Source organism: Tenebrio molitor, chromosome 3, assembly GCF_963966145.1.
Source record: "Tenebrio molitor chromosome 3, icTenMoli1.1, whole genome shotgun sequence".
In the NCBI taxonomy this organism is placed as follows: Eukaryota; Metazoa; Arthropoda; class Insecta; order Coleoptera; family Tenebrionidae; genus Tenebrio; species Tenebrio molitor.
In genome coordinates this window covers 19,395,857-19,414,761 of record NC_091048.1, presented here as the reverse complement: position 1 = coordinate 19,414,761, position 18,905 = coordinate 19,395,857, and the positions used below count along the sequence as shown (strand labels likewise).

At 34.2% G+C, this 18,905-nt stretch overlaps 2 protein-coding genes across 2 annotated transcripts; one reads left to right on the top strand and one right to left on the bottom strand.

The window, feature by feature from the left end:
• The first annotated feature begins 5,670 nt into the window (after window positions 1-5,670).
• LOC138126257 (uncharacterized) lies at window positions 5,671-8,031 on the top strand. Its single transcript, XM_069041976.1, has 2 exons — window positions 5,671-5,898; window positions 6,139-8,031. The coding sequence occupies exon 2, from the start codon at window positions 6,147-6,149 to the stop codon at window positions 7,974-7,976; it is 1,830 nt and encodes a 609-aa protein (XP_068898077.1). The 5' UTR covers window positions 5,671-5,898; window positions 6,139-6,146; the 3' UTR covers window positions 7,977-8,031.
• A 4,733-nt stretch (window positions 8,032-12,764) lies between these two features.
• Window positions 12,765-13,589, bottom strand: LOC138126580 (uncharacterized). Its single transcript, XM_069042372.1, has one exon. The coding sequence runs from the start codon at window positions 13,587-13,589 to the stop codon at window positions 12,765-12,767; it is 825 nt and encodes a 274-aa protein (XP_068898473.1).
• Between the last annotated feature and the right edge of the window lie 5,316 nt (window positions 13,590-18,905).

The window sequence follows — 18,905 nt, the reverse complement described above, 5'->3', positions numbered from 1 at the left end:
CATCAGACTATATACTCTGGTTATTACGGTGTAAAAAGAAAAAATGAAAAGAGAAATATGAATTGCTTATTTGTAAAGAATTAGTGAAATATAAAAAAGTACCCAAGGCAATAAGAATATTGTTCCTCCATTACAATATTCAAAATCTTTAATACTATAATGCCAATAGGTGTCCGTTTCGTGTCACAATATGGCAGTACCCACGAAACTGTGTTGCTATGACACGTCCTTTTTGACAGTAAAACCTGTCATTTTATAAGAAAAATATTACAATAATGGATAATTTAGACGAACTTGAGCGACAAAGAGTAGAAAATAGAGAACGACAAAGACGTAGGCGGGAACACAGAAGCCAAGAAGAAAGCGATATCGAAAATGAACGTAGAATTTTAATATTTTATTGATTTTAGTGCGTAAGCACGGGCCGTTCCACTGGTTATATTAATATATAGAATGTGTACTATGGCGGCCAAAAAATTTTGGCCGTCACTTTCTAGACATTCAAGTAAAGTGTAAATAAACCTTTAGGAATCGTAACCCCACTTTGGATTCTTGTCATTTTGACAATCAATTTAAACTGTTTGAAGCTCAGATATTCCAAAAATCCGACATGAATAAACAAAATTAGAGCAATCGTACATAGATAACCTGAGGTAAACGTTCTGTGTAGTAGAAATGACAAAATAATTTTGAGTTTTGAAATTGACCACCCAAAAAATAACGTTCATAATCAAGACGGTAATCATGATGACAATTAAGTACGGATTACAATTGACAGACAATGACGGCCAAAATTTTTTGGCCGGCATAGTACCTATACTGTAGTTTCAATTTGGTTGTAGGTCGTAAAATTTTATTGGATATTATGAGCGATTAACGAGCACAATGGTTGGGTTTAAAAAGGTTGGAAAGCGGCGCGTGCCGTTTGCTGTACAATGCAAATATACCAAATGTACAATACAACCCTGCTTAAAATATTACCTGCTAGTGGTAAACTAGGATTTATAAGCCCCGCAAGATCTTTAACTTAAAGGACCATAAAATTTTACGACCTACAACCAAATTGAAACTACAATACTTGGGCCAACCAACAGATATAGTAATAAAACCGCCCCCTAGTGCCCGCGTATTTTAAATAGCAGCTTCCAATTGGCTTATTCAAAACGTGCGCAGATTTTCGAAAGCCTGATGTACATCCACAAAAATTACTTGACGACATCCGGCATCTCATTCGTTTTAACCTCGCTTCGGGAGTTTGACCACGTGTTTATTTTTGTTTGTTTTTCTTGGCATTTTTCGATTTGTATTACAAAATAGTTTTTTTTCAAGACTTATAAGAATGACAAATGGCAAAGAGCCTGCTTCATTGTTAAACAGGCTTCGGCGTATATCGTTCTACGCAACTAGGCCACATCCCTTCTACCTACTTCTACCTTCTTCTTTTCAATAACTGTAGCAGTACGTTTTAGCGGCTGGCCTGTGGTTTTTCTTCGGTAAACGTCTCCAGTTTCACGAAACAACTTTACACACCTGCTCAGGTTGTCTTCGAAGATTTTCCGGTCAACAATAACATTGAGAAATTCGGCGATAAACTCTTCTAAGCAGTTTTGTAAGGAGTAGATCCATGAACCATTCACTTTCAAATCATTACGAAAATAATTTTCAATCAAAAACGTTTTCTGCTTTAACGTGAACACCAGCAAACAATAAACCTCTCTGAACGCAAATGTCAAAATTGAAAATATGGCAGTTCTACTCTAATTTTACTAACCGGAAGTTCAAACGACGACATGCCTTAACAAAAACAAAATATTTTCATAGGTAATGCTACCAAAATATTAAATGAACACCCGATATGTTACTACTATAAATTGAAAAATATTCCTCTGTATAAAACTTTTGTATTTCAAAGTAAAAATTATTTTTGTCAAATCCGAAAGTTACAATAATTTTCCAAGATTGTCAGAATAAGTCAGCTCGCATTTGTATCGAGTGATCAAATTAATTTGTAATCGAGTATAGATTTGAGTCCGCATGTCTTTTGCGATTGATATGCTTAATTGTGGGATCTAAAGTTATGTAATTTTGTTGTTAATCTTAATTTTTCGTGAGATCCTAATCCTGGGTAGGTATACTGGTATAATTAAATTCGTTATTAGTTATAACTTTAACCACCGTTACAATAGTTTACGCGAAACTATGAAAACCTAATCCGTGTTTTGCGCTGTGTTTCTTGATGAGTTCAAGTAACGACATACGTTTTCGGATTCACTGATAACACCATTGATCGGGTGATCATTTAAATTTATCATCAAAGTAAGCGTTGAAGAGTCGACTGTGATTGCACTGCGAGTTACAGATCACGGATCGACTGTTTAAATGTAACATCACTTTTTGCGTTGTTTGTGTTTTTACTCTGCAGACTGACGAGTGGTGCGTTCACAATTGAGTCTTCAACGCCAACTTTGACGATAAATTTAAATAAACACGCGATATAATTTAAGTTTATTCAGCATACAGCAAGGCAGCGACAAGAAGCAAATATATAATATTTTTACTGTGACAGAGAGTAAAATTCTTCATTTTTGCTTCAGTTTCATTTTGAATTCTGCTTTCCCAATTCCTTCTTTCTTTTTAATATTCACGTTACTTTCCTTTCCATCGCTTACACTATCACTTTTTTACCTCATTGTTCTCTTTCTTAACATCTATGTCTTTTTATGCTAATACTATGACACTTGACCTACATTTTGACTTTTCACAACTACGAACTACACAACTAAACAACTACATTAATTCAAAAAGTACATTATTAAATTTCTTTTTCTTTGTTCCTCTACTCACAGTGAATATTCTAAATGAAAATATTCTTCAATTCCAACAAATATTATCAGAGGCATTCATATATCTTGTTTTTTTTTTTATATAAATATTGATCAGATAGAGGACGATAAGAAAATAAGATAAAAAGTAAAACACACGTTTTACCTGTTTATTTATCTACGAGTAGGTATAGTATAACTTGTCAAATATTAAATATTAATAAATTAATAATGTTGTTTTACCCTTCCCTAAAAGAGGACTTAAATATTCGTCATCAAACATAAATTTTGAAAAGAATAATTAAAAATGTTTAAATGGTCAACAAATAGAAAAAAATCTTTTTATTTTTTTTAACGAATAAAACGATTCGTCGAATTAGGGTCACAGCACTATGCACTATGATGTAACAAAGGCGATATGGAAGGTTCCCATAATGATTGACTCGAAATCACCTAAGTGTGGCGCCCGCTTAATCAAAATGATTAAGTAGTCTGTCAGCTAAGAACATGGAAATTTTGCAGTTAACATCAACAAAATGCGTTTTAAAAATATTTGAATTTTATCAATTTTTGATACCATAAAACATAATTCCAAATACACATTAACACTTTTTCGTCTCTGTCGAACTATTTTTGTTGGTGGTATATCTAACACTTATTGAAGTCAAAGGTAATCTAACGCTATTGCTATAATTTATTGTGCAATAAATAGTTAATTAACGTTGGGTTTAAACAATGCATAGTGGTAATATTGCCTTGTTGAAGCAATCAGCGTTAATGCAATGTAATTGTACAATAGAAAAATTTATAAAAAGGAAGATTAGTGGTGTTACTTTCCAACAGAAGGTTTCCAGATTTGATTTATCACGATCCTGAACCTGTTTCTATTGATAATTTCTTTGACGCATTTCCATCTTTTCTAGCAGGTAGGTACAAACAGTTTTTTCAACAAGATTGCGTCATTTGCCGGATAAAATAAGATAATGAAATTATTTACTTCAATAGGCATTATATAAGTCGGAAGAGTTTAACAACTATTTAAACTTTGAATTTGAATTTTTTCGTAGCGAGCAAGGAAAGTACCCTGTTGTTAATGGTACTAAATGGTTTAACCACAAACTAGTAAGGTTCCAAAAATATCCGTGGTCTTAGTACCATAACGTACAACCCATTTAGGGTCACGTTATATAAACAAATTAAGGTGGGAAAAACTGATGCTATTTACCATTTAAAATTTAGAATTTATATAATACACAAATAAGTTACATTTGACCATTCATTAACTTAAATGAAGCCTAGAATAAATAATAAAAAAATACTCTTCGTCAATTGTTTAAGAGTAAAAACCAATTTATTCGTTGTGTCAAAATATATGCGAATTAAATAAAAAGACCTCACACGATGCTTAATACAGGCCACTGCATTTTAAACTACCAAGGCTGAAGATTTTTTAAACAATTGCAGACTATAGTCTAGCACAAAAACTGTCTGAAGGATGCGATGCAAAGTAAAAGTTGAATTTTTCGTGAAAAATTTCATCCCAGCAAATTAATCAGCTGCCAAGGACTCTTATGGAGCACAAAGAAACAAGACAAGTGTACCAAAAACGACGTAAACTTACCATTTTTGTAGTTATTAATTAAAGTGTTGTTTGGCATTCATACGGAATGCAATAAAATTGAGGTTTGATGCGACAACGTTTCACTGCAATTATAATACTCGTAATATAATTAATTACATATTCCAATATTTAAAAAAAATTAGAAAAAACAATAAAGTGAAATATCGAGCAATTACAGAATACGAAAGAAGTTTCATACATTTTTGAATACTTGATCGAATCCCACACAAGTATGTTGCCATATTAAGTGGTTTATTCGTCCTCGAAGGCGGTTAAGACACTTTTATTCATTCCAACCAAGCGATTACTGCATTGTACGTGTCTTTACATTGACAATGCAGGTTTTTTTAACTTATTATTCAGTTAAATATCCAAATATCCCAGAAATCATTTAATATACATACATACAGGTGTTCATTTTTAGGGTATTCACCGTGAGAATGCCAGAAGAAGCCTTGATAAATTTAAATAAATAAACTAATCTCGTGTAAAGATCAACACGCCTTTCACATGTCAAATGAAAACTTCGTAAAAAATCCGCATTTTTAAATTTTTGTACACCTAAAATGCATTCACGTTATTTTGGCATAATGGGAGGCTGTGGAAATTTTGCGTTTAATTTAGTAGTAAAGCTGTCTGTTGAATTAGGTTATGTTTTTCTAAGTTTGAGGTTATAAATAGCGTCAATGTCTAGTGCATTGTTGTCAGTTTTACTAGTTTGTAATATGTAGAAGAAATAGGGAAATTCAGCAACATGTATGTTCATTTTGATACGTCCGCACCTTAGTGGTGGAAATCAAACAGTCCAACGTTTAAAAAATAAATCATGGCCTTCCATTATGCCAAAACAACATAAACGGTGTTTACAATAAAACAACAAGTTCAAAATAATATTAATAATAATATACTTAATAAAAAGGTGGATCATGTGATATGTTTGAAAGTGTCGACATTGAAAGATATATAGGAATAATTTTTTAAATTACTTAAATGGATCTGCATATATATATGTAATCGTTTTTAAGTTCACACTGTAGCCCAAATAGAAACGAAAGTGAAACCACTTGATAGTAAAACCGAAATTATCTTTGTAAATTGTCATTTGTTACACACATTTTCAATAGAAATAGAATGGGATTCTAAAATGTTTATAATTCTTCAGCATCATTAGACAATTATTTTAGACCATAATTTAATTTATTTAGTACAATTAATTTCAAAATTATAGAGTAGGGGAGAGAGGGGTAAAATGATCCTATCAGGTGAAATGATCCCTCTCAATGACGACAGAATGGTTAGCGCAATCTAGCGGAAATTGATTACAACATCACTTACAGATGCAGTTGCAGTCAGGGCACCCAGTATTGTTCCAAAGCTAGCACGCATAGCGTCAGCAGAGTGAAGTATTTATTTTTTGTGACATTGATATAAGGCCAACCGGCTTTTGTTACCATTGTAAGTACACTTACTGCGACGTAGTTGTAAAATTGCATTCATTTGTGATTAGAGCATTTTGTAAACTTTCGATATACTGCAATATCATCACATTTTTTCGCAAATTTAACCTAAAAAAAAATAAGTAAATGTGAGACATGCGGTGTGGGGTAAAATGATCCTGCATAGTAGGGTGTAAAATGATCCCGGGGATCATTTTACCCTCCTCAACGATTTCTAAGTAAATAAGTTTTGTTTCAGTCTACACAATGCCTCGTACGTATATACGAAAGACCACAAGGCAAAATTGGTCAGAGCGGAGCATGGAAAGTGCAATTAACGCAGTCAAGAACCAAGGAATGCCAATAAAAACCGCTAGCAGAAATTTTGGAGTTCCTGTAATGTCCTTAAAACGTCGAGTGAGGAGTAGGAATGTTATTACTAACACTCACAAAAAAATATTGGGCAGCAGAAAGACAGTCTTCTCTGCTGAACAGGAAGAAGAATTGGTAAATTACATTTTGGACATGGAAGTGAGAATGTATGGTTTAACTACCCATGATGTTCGAAGTTTAGCATATCAACTTGCTGAACGAAATGGTATTGCTAATCACCCATTTTCACTTGAAAATAAAATTGCTGGTCGAGACTGGTTATTTGGTTTCCAAAAGAGACATCCTGGATTATCACTGCGTGTCCCAGAAGCAACATCGGTTGCTCGAGCAAAAGCTTTTAATAAACCGGTTGTTTCAAAATTCTTTGATTTATTAAAAGCTGAATACCAAAAGCACAACTATCCAGCTCATAGAATATACAATGTGGACGAAACTTCATTGTCCACCGTTCCCGGACGCAATTCGAAAACTTTTGCAAAAAAAGGTCGCAAGCAAGTTGGCCGTGTTACTTCCGCAGAACGTGGACAATCATCAACTGCAGTGATATGTATGTCAGCTGGTGGCATGTTTCTTCCACCAATGATTATTTTTAGTAGAAAGAGAATGAAACCTGAATTAAAAGATGGAGCTCCTCCAGGTACCATCTTTGCATGCAATGAATCTGGCTGGATGAAAGAAGAAGTGTTTTCCTTATGGTTTGAACATTTTTTGTCTTTTGCAAAACCTTCGCCAGAAGATCCAGTTCTTCTAATTTTAGATGGGCATCTGTCCCATACAAAAAATTTAAATGTCATCGTTAAAGCAAAGGACAATTTTGTTTCTATCTTATGTTTACCTCCACACTGTACGCACAAGCTCCAGCCACTAGATGTAGGAATTATGTTTCCACTTAGTACAGCTGTAGATCATGCACTTGAAAGATGGCTAAACAACAACCCTGGCAGGACTATAACAACCTTTCAAATAAGTAAAATTTTTTGTGAGGGATATCTAAAGGCTTGCACTCCAGCCAATGCGATTAATGCATTTAAAAAAACAGGGATTGTGCCTTACAACAGTGGTATTTTTAATGATTTAGATTTTATAGCGGCTGAAACCACGGATGAAAAAGAAACAACTGAGATTGAGTTATCTGAAAATGTTGAAGCAAATGCCACTGATTTAGGTGAAGCCAGTACAAGTAACACTAGTCCAAATAAGACTGAGGATGTTGAAATTGATAAGACTCACGATACGTCGTTTACCAAAGCCGGTCCTATCACACTTAGGCCCTTACCTAAAATAAGTGGACCCCGAGCACAGAGGAAAAGGAAATCTGTAGGTACCGTATTGTTAACCAGTACGCCTTACAAAGATAATTTAACAGAAGAAAAAAAACAAAAAGCTGCTAAGGAAGAAACAAGAAAAAACAAGAAAGGAAAATGCAACCCAAAAAAATCAAAAAAAGGGCCTCCCAAAAAGCTTGCAGAAAGTAGCAGCGAAGAATCAGAACAGGAAAATGGTGCACTCTGTATTTATTGTTCTGAACCCTATGGAAATTCTATCGAAGGCGAAGGGTGGATACAATGCTCACGGTGTCGTCAATGGGCTCATGACGCTTGTGCAGGAATAGATGAAAACGCCTGGGATGACTTCATCTGCGACCTTTGTCTAACAAATTCATCTCATAATGCTAATTCATCCAAACGCCTATTAAAATTTTGAAGATTTGGTATTTTTTTAACTTTTGTTCATCCAATATAACTTTTTTGTGCATTTATTAGTGTGGGATCATTTTACCCAAACCTGTGTACAAAATGATCCTTTTGCAACTACCCAATTATTTATACATATATATAAATTCAGAAGCTTGAAGGCGCCAATAAAAATATTTTTGAGTAGCTAAATGATGGATAAAAGCGATGTATATAGTTACGCACAAATTCACTCAACACGTTAAGAAAAATCAATTTTTCTTTCTTAGAGGGATTATTTTACCCCTCTCTCCCCTACACTTCAAAAATCAAGGAGTCGGTTTATTACAGTTTTTTCCACATGTAAAGATGCCTTTTTAAAATTGTACGTCATATTTTTTATATAGGTTAGGTAAGTTTGACAAAAAAAACGTCGCTGATATTTTAGAGCACTATAACATTATCTGTTTTATCCTCTGCACGGTGCTCTTCTCGATTTTATAATACTGGGCTCCCTCCGGATCTCCCACCCTTCCTCTAATTTGGAAAGAGTGAACACTTTTGTGTTTTCGGTTAGATTAGGCATTTTGTTTTGCCAAAATTGACATACAGTAGAAAATTAGGTGTACTCTATAATTTTGAAATTAACTGTACTTATAGTCTTTGCCAAAACCAAATACTCGTAACCACCAACACTGCATTCTACCTAGAAAATCAACCGACAACGTTGGGTACTTAGATTTGATTGGTCTAGCACTCTAGTATCCTAGTAATATTATTATTATTATTATTATTATTATTATTCAAAGAACCCAACAGAAGAATTCCAATTATAGGGTTCTGTTAAAATTTAATGACATCAAGAGAATAGAAAAGTATCTGTATTGCCTGATCAAAATATCAAAATTGTCATTATACACTTAGGGCCAGTTTACAGAAGCGAAATTAAGTTAATCGTAATCCAATGCGAGATTAACTGAACACGTGACCAGATGAACCAATCAAAGTTGCAGATTCATGGGTTAATCGCGTACATATTAAAATTTTAAATATTTAATTCTCTTTCTATAAACTGCGGTCAGCGATCAGAAGCCCAATAATCCGACACCTGAATTGCGGTCAAAGAATTTTAACTTACCTGGTCGTCTCTAATCTTATCTTAAACTGCGGTCAAGAAAATTTATTAGGCAATCAATTGGGACCGAGTTGGCAGTATTTCGGTGATAACTAAAAGGTATGTAACCTGTTGGCTTCCCCCACCATGCCATGAATTGCAATTAAACTTTATTATATTTAATTCAAAACTTTGGAAACAAACATTTATTTTCAAAACAGTATTATAAAACTTGTGAGACACGCATTTAACATAATCATACTAATGTTTTGGTATTAAGGTGTTCAATCTTAGAGTTAAAATAAGATTCTGTTTTCGCGATAGTCAAATGTTCCATCAACAAAGAATATTTGTTGATTACACATAAATTGCCTGTTACTTTCAGAAGAAAATATTATGTGAGATTCTGTGCTGTTAACTGATAAAAAAATTTCACCTCTCCAGGTCTTGACTGCAGTTCGAGAGGAGATTAGTAAGAAGGATTATGACCCTTTTTACCTGTCCGTACTTGGACCGCAGTTCGAGTGCGCCCAAACTGGCCCTTAGTGTAATTTTGTTTTCACCAACTTAATTCAACAGGTGGTGGTTATTTGGGTTTGGCACGGCCTATATTTACCATTACAGATACAAAATAATTTCATTATATTTTTTAGCTAGAAGTGTCTTTAAAAACAGTAACCATTGATTTTAAATCGCAATATCATTGTAGAAAAAACATTTTTAATGAATACCTCATAAGTCATAACAAACCGGTTTGACCTTTGAATAATTATTTTTTAAATAGAAAACTTAACAACTAGAACATCAATTTATGTTTTTTTTTTAAGTTTATCAGGTTTTTTTCCTTAAACAAAGTGGGGAATGGAGCAAATATATACAATTATTTATTTCCAATGGTTCAGGAGTTATAAATTTTTTAATGAAGCCCTGCAACCTAGCTTTTATATGACATAAGTCAAAAACGATTACAGAAAGAACGTTTAAACTCAAAATTTAACGTAAAATTCAAATTTGGAATCAAATGGGGCCTCTCCATTAAAAAAAACAAAGATGGCGTCGATTTCCGGTGTTTCCGGAAGTGCAGCCATTTTTAAAATATTTTATTTGAACTTGGAGCAGTCGATTACAGTCGACTACCAATTTTCATATTAATGCGACTTTGGGAAATCAGAAAGTTTCTAACGAACGGGCTATAAATACGTGAATCAGCCTGTATATCCTGCTCACATATGGGTAAAAATCACCAAGGTGGCAAATTACAAGTTTGGTTTTATGATGAAAAAACTTGGAAGCTATGATTATGAAAATTAGCTTAAATCGTTACTAAACTTGTGTATAAATAATATTTAAATTGGGCAAGCACAAAACACATTAATTTTTTTCTAATTTGTTTTTCAAAAAAGCCATCGCTAAAAATCGTCATTTCGAGAACTTTCTTTTTCTAGCATTAGCTTTTTTTCTTCGGCGCAAATTAGCGCAAATAAGACGAACTATCTTTTTTTAGTAACTTTTTCGGCCTTTTTTTGGTATTTTCAGCCTCGTGGTGACGTTTTCAACTGAACGCTGTTTTTTTTTTGACGGCAGCCATTTTCGACGCGGTCTGACATGGTTAATGTAAAATATATATTTGAGGATATTGTTTTAATGTTGTAATCTAAAAGGTATTTTTTCAATATTCCAAACTTATAAACGCATTCCCGGAATGATGACCTATTGATGTACGCTCTGTAAATAGTGAATTGAAAGGTACTTATCACTAAATTATAATTAATTTGGCGAAAAACACTTATGACAGCCGGTTATAATATCATCTCCTATATTTTTATACCACAAATTGCGGCTAGCACCTAAAGGCTGTGTTCATTATAAATTCTTTTCAGCTAGTTACAACTGCGTTCACTGAAATGATGCATACTTTGTCGGACAAAATATTTAAGCATATTTCTATTTAAATTAATTAGATTTTTTGAATAATAGTTAAAAAAATTAGGTGGTAAATAAAATTGGCCGCTGATAAGTAGTGGAAACTGTTAAATATGGTTTATTTTATGGGAATTCCCGGTGTATGTTTCTAAGGATCGATCCTTGGGACGCGTTCCCGAAATGATTTTCCATACATATATCTTCAAATAATATTAAATATTATTTACTTTTGAAGTATATTATATGATGTACAGGTAAAACAAATTAATTATAGTATTTACTAATGTTCACTTGTGCAATAAAATGGTAATTTTTGTAATTTATTTGCTGGCGAAGCAAATTTGCCACCTTGGTGATTTTGAGCCATATCCGAATTCTGCCAACACTGGAATCTACATCGAAAATACACGTGGCAAGGTTGTTGAATTTTGATCCGGGGAAAATGAAAAGTTACGATAAATTTTTTAAATCTTCCGCACACCGTGTTTAGGTAGTTTTTAATTTTTTGTTAAGCAAATTTCCTTCTTTTCACGACATTATATTGAAAGTAAATTTTTCTGAAGCATATGCATCAATATGACCGTCGAATGAGGATCTTCTAAATCTAAATCAATGATTTGACAAAATTAAACTATCGTTCTAGTTGTAGAAACTTGTGTCACCTTCAGTTATTATATTGGATATTCTTGGGATATTTATTGTTTAATCAACATAAATCAACAGGTAATGCATTTTTGATAAGTATATGAACGGGTTATAGGGATCAAATTAAAATTACATTTTTATATTATACTAGGTGATTATAAAAAATTGACGTTATTTTTGTTTGGTTCATAATACTTCCGAAATATTGCGTCAGCAAAGATGATGAAGATACTGGTGTACACAATAGTAGATTGTATCATTAAGAGTAGAAGTCAGTATTTTTCTGCTAAGCCCAGAGATTGAAGACCGAGACGAAGTCGACGTCGGTAACTGGGCGAAGCACAAAAAGACGCTCTACTCTGAATAATATACCGGGTGTATTATGAAAAACCGGGCATGGGTCACTTGCGCGCCGCTGTCAGAAGAATCTACGGGTGGGCTTAATCCTACAGGACAGTTGCGCGCCAAGTAGTAATAGGCTTTTGGTCAGTAGCGCGCGGCGGTCAGTTTACCTGCGAATCGCACCTAGGTAACAGATTTATATAAAACACTGAAATGTTAGGGGAAATATTTATATTATTTCTTGCTATATTGGTAACAAACACTTTTTACAAAATCACATCGGTAGATAGCATTATTCTTACATGTAGAACTTAATTAAATTGGTTACATATTTGTAACGCTTCCTATACATATTTCGAATTTTATTTATTGTTGTTCTCTTGTGTCGAAGGACCAAAATTGATAGTCGTGTATTGGGTAACTAACAATCTATTGAATAATATACAGTACAAAGAAATAAGTGTAGAGACGAGTCTTGTCTCGAGAGTTAAGTCGATCTTTAGTCGTTCTTGAGTCGTTCTTGAGTCTTCTGGACGTCCCCACCCCTTCGACAGAGGGGGTGTTGCAAAAGTGGTTGGACGAATTTCCAACATCCTCCGCCCCTGAAAATGAGTTAATCTTCCAAGTTGGGCTCCAGTGGCGCCGTCAGGGGGGCCCCGATCAGAAAATGACCGGGTGTGAGTGCCTCCAGATCATGTGGGTCGTTACTCATAGGGGTAATTGGTCGGGAATTCAAACAGGATTCGATGAGCGTTAACAGTGTGTACAGCTCCTCGTATCGTAATAAAGCGTTTCCTACGATGCGTTTAAAATGATGTTTACAGGATTTGACCCCAGCCTCCCAGATTCCTCCCATTCCCCCTTTGTTTGCGTATCGAATTTAGACGCGATTAAGTATATGATCATTGCGTCCCACTTTTCTACTTCTAAATTCTGCGATTTGAGCGATTCCAAATGTGCGTTCAATTTGTCTGTTAAATCGCGTAACGAACTCGGAGAAGGTTTTGTTATTTGGGGTAGATTGAAAAGCCCGTGAATGTGATGCTGCACAATTAAACGTTTATTTTGATAGCGCTCTTTGAGAAGACGCCACGCGGTATCGTAACTGTCGGCGGAGACCGCGAGAGTGTCTATTGTCCGTCTAGCTTCTGCCCCCAGGCACGATCTGAGGTAATGCAGTTTTTGGATTTTTTCAAGATTGTTGTTTTCGTGAATTAGCGAACGAAAGCTTTCATAGAATGGGGTCCAGTCAGTATAGCTACCGTTAAAATTCGGCAAGTTAATCGTCGGCAACTTAATGTCGGTGGCATTACTGCTAGATTGCATAGTTCCGCGCTCGAGGATTTCTTCGGCGCGTGCTATCGCGTCATAGTATTCCGATTCAAACGCGTCCCGTAGAGCTTCGTCCTCTTCATTACTCTTTAGATCAATCTCGAATTGTACTTTATTGAATTTATCGAGCACGGGTCGGAAATCGGCCAGTCTTGTACTCAAATTTCTGATGTTATTTGTATTATTGAAATTTTTTACAAATTTAATGAAGCGACTAGCTGAAGATTGAATCAATTGGCGCTCTTTGATCAAATCGTCGATCACCTGTTGGTGTTCTGATTCTGGCATTTTGAAAACAAATCAAACACCGTAACGGGGATTACATGTAGGATGGCGGAAAATTTGAGTAACTACCCACTAACCTGTTGTGGTTGATGCCTGGCTCTGGGGATGACTTCTGTTGTCGGCTGGGAGCTTTTCACCGTCGTCGCTGCTGGGCTCTGGTGATGGCTTTGATTGAGGGCTGGGAGCTTTTCACCGTCGTCGCGCTGCTGGGCTCTGGTGATGTCTTCAATTGTGTGAATTTTGACCGTCGTCGCGCTGTTGGCTCGGGTGCTGGATTATTGTGGAAATTTTGACCGTCGTCGCGCTGTTGGCTCTGGTGCTGGATTTTTCCTTTTGCTGGTGTCGATCCGGCTCGAATGGACCAATGTTCTCTTGTGTCGAAGGACCAAAATTGATAGTCGTGTATTGGGTAACTAACAATTTATTGAATAATATACAGTAGGTACAAAGAAATAAGTGTAGAGACGAGTCTTGTCTCGAGAGTTAAGTCGATCTTTAGTCGTTCTTGAGTCTTCTGGACGTCCCCACCCCTTCGACAGAGGGGGTGTTGCAAAAGTGGTTGGACGAAGTTCCAACAATTGTATTTATCCACCCCCTGAAGATTTTCTCAAATTTCAGAATTCCACAAAACAACCCGACTTTACCTACAGATTTTACTAAGAATAGCAAAATGAAAAGAAACATGTGCAGTGCAAAGGGCAATAAGTAGTCCTACCTGTTTAACGGTATAGCTGTATTTTATTATCTTAATCTCTCATTTGCGCGCAAGTGTCCTGTACCTTTTGGGGCCGTCAAACTTCTAGCAAAGGGTAAACTGACCGCGGCGCGCTACTGACCAACACCCGAAAAACCGTTGGTGCTATAACTTCCTTTATAGAAACACTATAGCCCGACATGCTATATATTTTTTTTTACATTATATTTCTTGACAGATCGCAGCTAACTTTTTTTTTTAAGTTGCACTGTATATTTTTTTATCTTTATTCTGATAGATGTTTATCTTCTGAATACGCAAACATTAAAATAAAAAATCAAAAATTTGTTTTTAATAAAAAAAATTGAATTTCCAAAACTCAAGTAACCATAACTTTACTATAGCAAATATTCGAAATTACCTCCATTCTCTCTATGCATGAACATGGTTGTTTACATTTTCATATTGTAAATAAAAGTCTCTATAAAACTGAGCAAAAAAAGTTAATAGTGCAATTTGAAAACAAAATGTTGACTATCATTTGTCAAAAACAGAAATCAAGAACAAATATTGGATCAATTGAAATTGTAGCCCATCTAAACCAATTTGTTTGGCATATCAATTACTAAAATCGTATGAAAAATAAGGAAGTTACAGCACCAAAGATTTTTCATGATACACCCGGTATACTATTTTCTCTTCAAGCGGGTCACAAAAAAAATCGGACATGAACTCATTTATTTATTTTATTTTCCTGCAGTTGCATTAAAATTACAATTTTCAAATTTTAAGGTACTAATGATTCCTACTTCCCTTGTAATTATTATTGGTACTTGAAGTTTCGATAATATTAGTAAAGTTTACAACGCTATTTAAATTATCCGATGTATTTTCTGCAAATTAACAGGTAAAACTTTCCCAAAATGGAGAATGATCGTGATTTGTAATTTTTAGTATCCTGAACTTTTACTAAGATACCAGAGCCCAAATCTTCGACATCTCCCATTGTCAAATTGGTGATTCCACCGCATCGACATAATAATTAATAATTCTTCCTCTAGGGAACTCAGAAATTTTACCTTTGTAGCCAGATACTTTCATCAGGAGCACTATGTAGAAATCATACACTTTTCGGGACTTTTTTGGGATTAGATCTTGTATAGAGTTTGCCGCGATCTGTCTCAATTCTGGAGGCGTGCAATACATTTCATTTTCAATTGCATCGGACATACTTCAGTTATTCGTCAAATATAACAAAAATGATCAAAATGTGAATAGCAAATTATTACAACTTACAACTGTTTACTTTTTAACACTGAACGGCAATCTTGCTATTTTTGATTTTGACATCTGACATCCATGCAGATGGGCGACTCGTGTTACACCACAGTGGACCCGGTTAAATATTTGGTAATAATTTCGTTATTTCGCTTTTTTAGGGGCTTTTTTTAATAGGGATAATTTAATTATTAAATATTTCGTGTAACTGATAAAATTGTAATTGATAAATAAATTGTAACAAATGCTCCAATGATCTTACATTTGACTCGGTCGAGCCGCCTGTGGCCACTTCTACTCCTAGGACTTGAAGTATTTCTAGTCCGTTTACAAAAAAAAAACACTTCAACCGTTTCTATAGAGATACACAAAGGCGCGATTCTTGACCGCTTCAAGATAAAGTATTTTATTTTTCTCTATAAAAAACTGCTCACATTAGATACATAATAAACAACTAGTTTTTGTAATGGTAGTACAAATATATGTTTTACAATCAATTAAGATTGAATTCATTAACAAACTACTTGAAGGTCGCATATATACGCACATATAATTTATTTTAGTTCAATTATGAAATTAGGCCGACATTGTGGAGTAATGTCTTCTTTTCATTAGGTAGGTATAATGTTGAAAAGGCGAAATTTTGGTAAATTTATATTCAATGAACAAAAAATCAAAATATCAAGACTCGCATAATCCACTTTTATTTTGACAATTATAATATCCGTATCAGTCAATGTACGAGTCAAGTTTTGTTTTTTATAATCAATTATTAACCTTCAAGATTTTAAAAATCTTTTGGCATTATTTCCTGGTGTAACTCAATATTTACTGGTTTTGTTCAGGTGGGATTTTCACTGTAACTTTTCAGATGAATTTGGATTATTTTTTATCCAAGCTGGTACGGTCCGGTTAGTAAAGAGCGATCAAATAATCTCTAATCGAGTTATCCATGAAACCGAAATCGTATGTCGTTACTTGATCTAAGAAACACAGGTTAGATCTCGAGATATCAATCGCAAAAGACATACGGATTCAAATCCAAGGATGACTCGATTACAAATTCATTTGATCGCTCGATACTAAATTCGACACATTTGTCCTATTAAAGTTTACATAATTGAGAGATCCAGGTAAGTTTGTTAGATTATTGTCGGGTTACAATTTTCTCTCTCTGCTATTCGAATCTCAAAACCGTTTCAAAATTGGAAAATTTTGTTTCGACCAAAATAGAACACGCATTTCACGCAACCGTATAATAATTATTGTGTCATTCCTATTAAAAATGATTGGGTACTTCACAATTATTTCATTATTTATACACCGTAATTAGGTATCGAATCGACGATGGTAATATTTTTTAATCGTAATTTCCGTAATCTGCTTGTCGAAAGGAAATTTTCTTTGTTTACAAAAATCAGCGTGTTCATTTCATAATAATGCGAATAGGATGTGGTTGGAATTAAATTAAAAGTAAATTTTCCCGATAAAAAATACTCTGACGTCAAATACTCGTACATCTTGTTGTTTCCTTCATCTTGGAATGTTTCTCATGTGCTTTGACTGGTGGAACTATGTGAGAAACGTTGTAAATTTACATTACAATCTAAATTAAATATGAGACCAAAGTCAAGTGTTTTATTAAATAATGAGCTTCTTTACAATACATCTGCAAAGTCATGACGATCACGGATCAATATTGACTAGAAGTTTTATGATGCTACCTTAGTGGATATTATTTACATCGTGCTGGTATTTTTTTTAAACAGTGCAAAAATTTTACTTACACAAAATTCACTGCGAACGAATCTGAAAACACGCGAAATTAATTTGCATATAAAGTACGACGATTGCATTAAACAATGCGACTGATGTGAAGGATGTTGCAAGTTATACTCGAAGTTTTAATTAATGTCTTAAGTATTTAAAAACAATAAAATTCAAATTATTTCCTATTTAGAAAATGTTTTGCAAATGAGATCAGTAATAGTATACAGGGGTATTCACGAGTATTAATGGGCCTAACAACGTTCTGACGGAACCAAATAAACATGTTTCTTAAACGAGTAGATACCAATTGATCTTTTTATTTTTTTAATGAATCCAAGACTGCTTTATTGACAATTTTCAGTTGTCATTACGTGACATCTATCATATATTTGTATTAACCTACAAAATTTACATTCATTTAGATGTCAAATTAAAAAAAAAAAAAAAAACCAACCATGATTTTTTTTCTTTTAATAAATGTAAATGATCCACGAAGGCGATGAAAATGTATAACTGGTTGCATTTTCAATATTTGTAAGGCCCATTATTACTCGTGCATTATTACTTCGTGCTCCAATAATCACAGCGCGAAAGACAGGTTAGATCTCGATATATCAATCGTAAAAGACATACGGAATCAAATTCATGGATGACTCGATTACAAATTAATTTGATCGCTCGATATTACGTGCGTGAAGAGAGTGTTTTTTGTGCATGAAAAGGTCTTTTAAGCCGAGACGCAGGTCGAGGCAGTAAAAGCCTTTTTACGATTGATATGTCGAGATCTAACCTGTCTTTCGCGCTATGATTTATTGGAGCATGCAGTTCAAGAAACGACATACGATTTCGGATTCATGGATAACTCAATTTTTTCTATAATTGCTTTCAAAACTAAATTTTAAAATTCAATGACCATGTTGCTAGGTAACTAATAAAAAACAGTGCGTGAAGGCCGTGAAGTGAAAAACAGAAAAAGTTATGTATGTACGTGAAATCGCATTTCACACACTGTTATGTATTGTTTCTACTACTACTAAATGTAAAAAAAAATACACGTAAGAAAATGACCCACTTCACGCATGGATATCATGCGTGAATATAATTTTTTTGAATCAATTATAGAAAAAAACTTTTTTTGCACACTTTACCACTTAATAACGACAAAACATAATGAGCGTTCAACAAATTTGTGGTCAAGCGTGTCGTCGTTTTCTCTCTCTTTTACAAACGTGGGAGGTAGCCTTTATAGTTAGTACGCTTTGATATATCCTTGTGATATATGACCATCATGTAACACTAAGTAAACCAGAAAGCTTTCCTTGATTTTTTTTAAAGAGATCTGTTTTATGCGAAAGAAATAATTCACACCACTGTTTGTTCGCTGAATTTGAGAAGCGCAAGAAGCTCTGATTATGCGTTAACATTAATTTCCTCCAAACATTTTAATAACTTAAGTGAATAAGGCCCGGTTTCTGGAACGGTCCGATAACTTAACGGCCGGTTAAATCCAGCGTTGCTATAGAAACGCTAGAAAGTGACCAATCACATTACATGATTTTGTATTTATCGGTGAGTTA